This window comes from Neolamprologus multifasciatus, chromosome 23, assembly GCF_963576455.1.
Source record: "Neolamprologus multifasciatus chromosome 23, fNeoMul1.2, whole genome shotgun sequence".
Classification (NCBI taxonomy): Eukaryota; Metazoa; Chordata; class Actinopteri; order Cichliformes; family Cichlidae; genus Neolamprologus; species Neolamprologus multifasciatus.
The window spans coordinates 34,928,875-34,937,714 of record NC_140460.1 but is presented as its reverse complement, the minus strand read 5'-3'; the positions used below and the strand labels follow the sequence as shown (position 1 = coordinate 34,937,714).

General features: G+C 42.0%; 1 protein-coding gene across 1 annotated transcript; it reads left to right on the top strand.

Annotated features, from left to right (window-relative positions):
- The first annotated feature begins 969 nt into the window (after window positions 1-969).
- Window positions 970-6,853, top strand: LOC146492068 (uncharacterized). The gene is made up of 2 exons (XM_085152030.1): window positions 970-1,926; window positions 2,571-6,853. The coding sequence occupies exons 1-2, from the start codon at window positions 1,885-1,887 to the stop codon at window positions 6,210-6,212; spliced, it is 3,684 nt and encodes a 1,227-aa protein (XP_085008156.1). The 5' UTR covers window positions 970-1,884; the 3' UTR covers window positions 6,213-6,853.
- Window positions 6,854-8,840: the final 1,987 nt, after the last annotated feature.

Here is an 8,840-nt window from a genome sequence, read left to right as displayed (position 1 = left end):
TCTCTTGGGATTTTCCTGCACAAGAGGTCAGAGGAAATGGCCAGTCTGCTTGAAGCTAATAGGAGGGTTCAGTTACTCAAATAACTACTCACAACAACCAAGTTATGCAGAAGAGCATATCTGAATATATAGTATGTCAAACCCTGAAGCAGATGGACATCAGCAGCAGCGGAAGACCACACTGGGTGCCTATTGTGAGCTAAGGTCAGTAAACTGAGACTACGATTTGCACAGACACATGGTAACTAGGCCTGAGTAGCAGAAAATATAAAATTTAGCCCTTTATTCATCAAAAAACATTTTGAATAGTTAATACCTCACAGCACATATTATTTTTGTCAAATAACTTCATTAACAATGCTCCACAAAAGCACAAACATCACATGGTTAAGGGGTCCAATTCAGTGACTTGAATTAGTGAAGGTTACTGGAGATCAAAACTGACTCACCTCTGGGTTTACCCTCACAAGACCGCTCCAAGAACTGTAGTTTTTGCACTCATACACTGGATTCATTTTTCAGTTCTGGAGGTTGCTGTATTTGAGATACTCCAGTCAGTATTAAACATGTTCAGAAGATACACATGTGTAAGTCACACTACGGTTGATTCAGTGTAACCAAAACCAATACTCTCTTAACAGCAAGAGACACTGAAGGTTTAGTTTACCAGCTTGCTATGTTCAATAAGTAATGCACATAAGTAATTCTATACTGCCCATTCTATTTTGGATGATAATTAACATCTTTTAGTGTCATTGCCAAAAGAAACATAACAAAAATACACATACATAATGATGAAGAAGGAAGATCTTTATCTATTATACAATTCTATGACATTGTTCCTTGGTTATATGCTAGCTAAATTCACTAATCAGACTTGCATACACTATTCAACAAAAAGATGTTTCAATAATTTCATTGGAACCACAGCATGCAAGTGGATTAGACATGCTAAATTCCTTGCATTATATGACTTGTGATGGCATGCCACACATGGTAAGCTCCACACCTCACCACCCGTTGATTCACTTTAGTTTAATTTACAGTCACTACTTTAAAATAGTCTAATCTATTGTTCAATATTGTTTCTTTATTAAATGTATTTATTTTTCTATCACACCTTCCAATGTTTATATGGGTGCACACATATTAACCTTGCAAGGTCAAAGTTCTGTTTTATGTTATATTAATACATCTTTCTTTGTTTGAGTTACCTGGGAGTTGGCTTCTCCGTCTGGCAAAAGGTGTGGCAAAGGGCTGGTAGACCTGAAGTACTAATGACGGCCTAATTGGATTGCACCACATGCTTCATTGTCTGGGGGGTGTTTCATGTTTGTTTAATTGTTTTGTATTAGTTGCTTATATGGCAGCCATTTTGTTTTCCCCCGTGTGTGTCATTTGGTTTAGCTAAACCGGTATTTAAGTTCCCCCGTGTGTCATTTCAGCAGGTCAGTTTATCTTATGTTTGTTTGAGGTTTTGTTAATTATTATCTTCAGTTTAGTCTATTGAGTTGACCTCTTTTATTGGTCTGCCTATTTAAGTTTTGGCTTTGTTAAATATATTTTCATATTTTTTGGGTCAATAAAACCCCCTTTTTTGAATTAAACACCTGTGTCCTTTATGCTTTACTGCTTGGTCCCTGACAATTGGTGGCAGCGGTGGGATCATCCAGTATTGGACACAGGTCCTTTTTCTTTTTTTTTCCCCTTTCTTCTGTTTTTCCCCATGAGGAAGAAAAATGCATCGTGGTGGCAAGAATGAAAAGAAAAAGGGATCTGCTCAGCAAACCTGCGAAGAGGAGGAAAATGGAGCCTCAGAAGTCACTGAAGTTGTGGAGAGAGTGGAAAAGGAGCCTACTTTGTCTGATCTAGTCAATATGCTACATGCTCACATGGGACAACAGGACGTCCGGGATGCAAAACAGAGTGAGTTAAATGCACGACAAGAACAGCGATTTAAAGCCCTTCAACATCAGTTTAGACTTCTGCAGTCAGAAATCCAAGTCAGAACATCACCATCAGATTCTGCAGAGGCTCGCTCTGAACCATTAGAGTCTGATATTCATCCTTCTTCCTCTGCTCAGCAGGCCCAGGCTGAACCAGTTATGACTAATTCCAATCCAGCCATTTCACCAGCATTTCAGTTTCCCCTACAAATAGAGGGCAGATTGGAAAGATTAACTGAAGCTGATGATATAGAACATTTCCTGATCACATTTGAACGTATGGCTACAGCTTATCGATGGCAGAAATCAGATTGGGTTTTTCGTTTGATACCCTTGCTCACTGGCAAAGCTAGAGGTGCCTATGTTCACATGGACATTGATGATTCATTAGACTATGATAAAGTGAAATCAGCTATTCTGTCAAAATATGACATTAACCCTGAAACATATAGGCAAAGATTCAGATCCCTGGACGTTCAACCAGATGAAAGCCCTCGTGAGCTATATGCGAGACTGAAGGAGCTTTATGGGAAATGGATCCAGCCAAAGCGTAAAACTATTCATGACATTGGTGAAACTATAATCTTGGAGCAGTTTCTCAGAATGCTATCTCCTGAGCTTCAGGTTTGGATCAGAGAACATAACCCTGGCTCAGCAATGGAAGCGGCTCGGTTAGCTGATGTTTTTGTTGCTGCCAGAAAGAAGGGGCAAGCATGGAGCCATAATGCATGGAAGGCATCGAGGGACACTCGGAAGATACCTCAGCAAAACCATCTGGATTCAGCAAATACAAGCACCAGTAAGACCCCTCAGTCTACCACTAGACCACCGAAGGCCTCCGGTAAGAAGCTCATTTGTTATCTTTGTGGAGTAGAGGGCCATACAAAACCTATGTGCCCAAGAAATTCTGCTAAAATGGTACAAATGTGCTTTGCCCCCCGTTCTAATGTTGATCCTGAGCAGGAGAGTGACAAATCCATCAAAATGAGTCTGATTGAAGTGAATGGGGTTCTACTCAATGCCCTTCTTGACTCTGGCAGTTCTCGGTCCCTTATTCACTCAGATTTTGCTCCACCTAATATTGTTCGCACCAGTGATACAATTTCAATCTGTTGTGTCCATGGAGATGAGAAAAGATATCCGACAGCTGACATCTACATTAAAGTTCAGGACCAGATGTATCTGCTGAATGTGGGTGTTGTGAGCAGTTTGCCTTACTCTGCCGTGTTAGGGCGTGACCTTCCTGTGCTTTTTGATTTGTTGGAGTCTGAGCAGACTGAGGAGTGCAATGTAGCCGTTACCAGAGCTCAGGCTAAGCAAGTCAGTACCTACTCTGAGACCCTGAGTGCCCTGCCTTTCTTTGATGAGGAGTTTGAACCAACTGTGGTGAAGCCACGGAAGACCCGCAGACAAAGAAGGCAGGAGAAATTCCAATTTTCACCTGTGCAGACACTAACAGACGCTGAGCCAACATCGTCACCCCTAGGGTTTACTATTCCAACTGAAATTGCTGAACTCCAAAAATCTGATCAATCTTTAATATCTCTTTTCCAGAAGGCCAAAGAAAAGGAACCTGGAGTGGAACAGGTTCTCAACAGTGAGTACATCGAGTACATCTTGCAAAATGACATTCTCTATCGTCAGCAGGGGTCGGTGCTGCAGCTGGTGGTTCCCCAGAAGGTGAGAAACGCCATTCTCACCTTGGGGCATTCTATTCCGTGGGCTGGCCATCTTGGTAAACACAAGACCACAGCTCGCATCAAACATCATTTCTACTGGCCCGGTCTTAGCAAAGATGTGGCTCAGTTTTGTAAAAGTTGCCCACAGTGTCAGATAACATCTACCAAAATCCCCCATAGAGCTCCACTCCAACCTCTCCCTGTCATCGGCACTCCTTTTGAGCGTCTTGGAATGGATATTGTAGGGCCTGTTGAGAGGAGCAAAGCAGGAAATCGTTACATGCTTGTTGTAACAGATTATGCCACAAAATATCCTGAGGTGTTCCCTTTAAAATCTATAAAGGCCAAGCCCATTGCATTTTGTTTAGTGCAGTTCTTTGCAAGAGTTGGGTTTCCACGAGAAATACTAACTGATCAAGGCACTAACTTCATGTCTACTTTGTTAAAGCAAGTTTATCAGTTGTTGGGTATCCGGAGTCTGAGAACTTCACCATACCACCCTCAAACTGATGGGCTGACAGAACGCTTTAACCAGACATTGAAACAGATGCTCAGAAAGTTTGTCAACAACAGTGGTAATGATTGGGATCAATGGCTGCCATATCTACTCTTTGCTTATAGAGAAGTCCCCCAAGCCTCCACAGGTTTTTCCCCTTTTGAGCTGTTGTATGGTTATGAGGTTCGTGGCCCTCTAACTCTGTTAAAGGAGATCTGGGAGGGAGACAAGGCGGAGGAGGGACCCAATAACATTTTGTCTTATGTCATTCAGATGAGAGAACGGTTAGAGAAAATGAGTGAACTTGCTCAATCACATATGGTGGAGGCCCAGCAGCAGCAGAAGTCTTGGTATGATAAATCTGCTCGTCAGCGTTCGTTTGAACCAGGACAAAAGGTGCTCGTGCTCCTCCCCAGTGACAACAACAAATTGCTGGCAAAGTGGCAGGGGCCATTTGAAGTTATGAGGAAGCTGGGACCCACCACATATGAGGTGTCCACCCCAGGGCAGTTGCGCCCCAGCAAGGTCTTGCATATAAACCTTCTGAAGGAGTGGGTGGTGCGTATTGAACACAAGGCGGATGCAATGCTCATACGGCGAGTGCCTGAAGAAGATGAAGCAGATGAGCAATATCTACCACCTGCTGGCTCTCTGGATTATGATCTCAGCCATCTCCCAGAGGACAAGCAGCAGCAGGTGAGAGAAATGTGTAAATCAGCAGTCTTTCAAGAGAATCCAGGGAGAACTGACATTGTCGAACATGATATTGTGGTACGAGAAGGTGCCTCTGTGAGACGATTGAGTTACAGGATCCCAGAACGTCTTCTGCCTTCATTGAAGAAGGAAATTGACTTGATGCTATCCCTAGGGATCATTGAAAGATCTAAAAGCGAATGGTGCAACCCTGTGGTCTTGGTACCCAAAAGGGATGAGAGTATGAGGTTCTGCATTGATTTCAGGTACCTGAACTCCGTATCCATGTTTGACTCCTACCCAACACCAAGAATTGATGATCTACTTGAACGTCTGGGAAAAGCAAGGTACCTGACCACAATAGATTTGTGTAAGGGTTACTGGCAGGTCCCACTCACTCAACGGTCCAGAGAGTTCACAGCATTTAGAACACCATGGGGGCTTTTCCAATTTACAGTCTTGCCATTTGGATTACATGGAGCTCCAGCAACTTTCCAACGGCTAATGGATCAGGTATTACATGACTGCTCTGACTTTGCTGCTGCTTACTTGGATGATATTGTTATCCACAGCAACACCTGGGAGGAGCATGTGGAACACCTGCGAACTGTTCTGGACCACTTGCACTCAGCTGGGTTGACGGTGAATACGTCAAAGTGTGTTTTCGCCGCTGCTGAGACAGAATACCTGGGCCATGTCATCGGCAAGGGGGTTATCAGGCCACAGGTCAGCAAAATCGAGGCCATGGAATCATCCCCCCTGCCCCAAACAAGGAAGCAGCTGAGATCCTTTTTGGGCATGGCAGGTTTCTACCGTCGTTTCATCCCTCAGTTCTCCAACAGGGCAGCTCTGCTCACAGACCTGACGGGATCACGTTCTCCCAATCACATCCAGTGGACAGAGGAGGCAGTGGCAGCGTTTCATGACATCCAACAGTCACTAAGTAAGCAACCGGTTTTGTACAGTCCCAACTTTGATGAACCGTTCATATTACAGACTGATGCTTCAGATCGGGGCCTGGGAGCTGTCCTCCTTCAGGAAACCAGGGAAGGCCGCCATCCAGTGGCTTACATCAGCCGGAAACTGTTTCCACGTGAAGTTCGGTATTCCACAGTAGAGAAAGAGACCTTAGCGATCAAGTGGGCCCTGGACTCCTTCCGCTACTATCTACTGGGAAGAGACTTCACCTTGGAAACTGATCACAAAGCACTCCAGTGGCTTGAGCAGATGAAGGACACAAATGGGCGAATTACCCGCTGGTACCTGGCCTTACAGCCATTCCGATTCACTGTCCACCATGTACCAGGCAAGGAGAACCTTACTGCTGACTATCTCTCTCGCTGTTCCAGCGAGAGCTCTGAAGAGGGGAGGTGTGTGATGGCATGCCACACATGGTAAGCTCCACACCTCACCACCCGTTGATTCACTTTAGTTTAATTTACAGTCACTACTTTAAAATAGTCTAATCTATTGTTCAATATTGTTTCTTTATTAAATGTATTTATTTTTCTATCACACCTTCCAATGTTTATATGGGTGCACACATATTAACCTTGCAAGGTCAAAGTTCTGTTTTATGTTATATTAATACATCTTTCTTTGTTTGAGTTACCTGGGAGTTGGCTTCTCCGTCTGGCAAAAGGTGTGGCAAAGGGCTGGTAGACCTGAAGTACTAATGACGGCCTAATTGGATTGCACCACATGCTTCATTGTCTGGGGGGTGTTTCATGTTTGTTTAATTGTTTTGTATTAGTTGCTTATATGGCAGCCATTTTGTTTTCCCCCGTGTGTGTCATTTGGTTTAGCTAAACCGGTATTTAAGTTCCCCCGTGTGTCATTTCAGCAGGTCAGTTTATCTTATGTTTGTTTGAGGTTTTGTTAATTATTATCTTCAGTTTAGTCTATTGAGTTGACCTCTTTTATTGGTCTGCCTATTTAAGTTTTGGCTTTGTTAAATATATTTTCATATTTTTTGGGTCAATAAAACCCCCTTTTTTGAATTAAACACCTGTGTCCTTTATGCTTTACTGCTTGGTCCCTGACATGACTCAAGACATGAACATTTCAACAGTGAGCACATTTAAATGACTCCTTCTCTAAACACAATCGGCTAATTAATGGAAATGAGCTTGTCTGATCCAAATTTAACTCATATAGATTCATTTCATCAGATTTACATTGTTTTTGCCTCCGCGGCAGTGAGCTTTATTTTCAAAATTTGTGTTTATCAGCACGGGCGAACGCTGAATATTCCGCAAATAATCATGTAGTGGCAGAGAATTGGTTTAATGTTAATCAAAACATACAGTGCATTCAGAATGAAACATTATGAAGACATTCATCTGAAAGGACTTGAAATAGACTATCATGAATGATACCCTCATTAAGTTCATGAAAAACAAAAAGTGAATCCACCCCTCGGCAACTGCCATCTATTCACTGAACGAGCAAGTGTTCATAGGTCACTCAAGGACTTATCAAAGCACTCATGACTCACACAGCTAGATGCAACATTCCCAACAGCTTAAATTGACTAGACACCCCCAATGTCAGCCAGTTATTGGCTCGCACCCCTCAGCAAGAGTCAAAAGGCAACAGGGATGCACTACCATCAAGAAACGCCATTTAGTTGAGGTGAACACTGTGCTGAAAGTCATGCTTGATGTCAACAGAGAGAAAGGACTGTGTTTCTGAGGTGTGCCGACGCATTAGTGTCGTGAAGTAGACACAAAGTGGATACAGAGAAACAAAGTGTAGGCAATAAATGCACTCTTATATTTACTTCAAATGAGCCAAAGGCACTTTTTGATGTCATCACAGGAGCGTTTGACCCAGCTAAGATAATTTGCTCTTTTTGGAAATGGGGAAGTTCAAAAGCCAAGTTGTTGAGTTTTCCTAGCGTCCAAAAACAGCTCTCCTCTTAGAAGTTTCACAAATTTGCAAGCTTATATTTTAATATAGATATGTTGAAAGAGATTATATGGATTAAACAAAATTATCCTAAAGGTTAGTGTCCAGAAAGTGCAGCCTACAGTATTCTAGTATTGAAATCTTGGTATTTTCGTCACTAAAGAGCGCTAATTGTTCAGTACTAAGGACAAGCCACATGTGGGAAATTGTAATTACTTTTAATAAAACTGAAAATAATAAATATAAGACATTAATTATCTGCTTGAATATTGACTCTACTCTCATGTTGCAAAACTGTTGTCACCTTCAGTGGAAAGTACAGTCAGCTCGAATGACATCAGGTATTAAGCAGCGTATCCAAGACCTCATCCCATGATATTTAAATTCTGCTTAGTGTCAGTAGTTGTCAACACATTGAGTCTGCTTAATTCCATGTGTATGAACACAGAAAGTAGTAAGGAGAAGCAGATGAATTTTCAATAAAAACATATTTACATTCTTATGATTTTGCTTTAAGAAAACAAAACAAGTATGAAACGGTGACTGACATGCAGACCATTAAGACTTCCTTGTTAACCAGAGGTCACGCGGACATTTCAAAGCTGCTGCTCTGAAGCTCCAAATAACTTTATTTCTTAAACATAACTTAGCAAAAAATAATCACAACTCACAAATGTCAGCAGTGAGTGACACTATATATTTGCGCATGTTCAAAGAAAAATAATTATGCAGCTTATTCATGTTTAAGTCAGCTGTAAATTTATTGTGCTGCTGCCATTTACATAACAAAGTAGATGCAAAGGGAGTACTGTCTACATCCAGGGGTGGTTCTGGCATCTCTCTGGCATGGGAACCATCTAAGGTTTGTCCAGAAAGTCATTTGATTGCATTTGATAAAGACAAAGAGTGAAAATGACAATGGGTTGTATTCATCAACATGACTTCTCTGGTGAATTTACTTAACCACTATTGTATAATCTGTCCTACTCAAACTGTGTCCAGGACAGAAAGAAATTGTCCTATTGCAAACACAACATTGGCTCTTTGCAGTCAACTGCATAGACAGTATGCTAACACAAAAATAGATAAGAACTTTTGTGATGTTAAAGATAAGCA

Coding starts and splice junctions, on each gene's coding strand:
- LOC146492068 (XM_085152030.1), top strand. CDS start 1,885: ATGCTCACATGGGACAACAGGACGTCCGGGATGCAAAACAGA. Junction 1,927..2,570: donor CGTCCGGGATGCAAAACAGA/GTGAGTTAAATG, acceptor CCTGAGCTTCAG/GTTTGGATCAGAGAACATAA.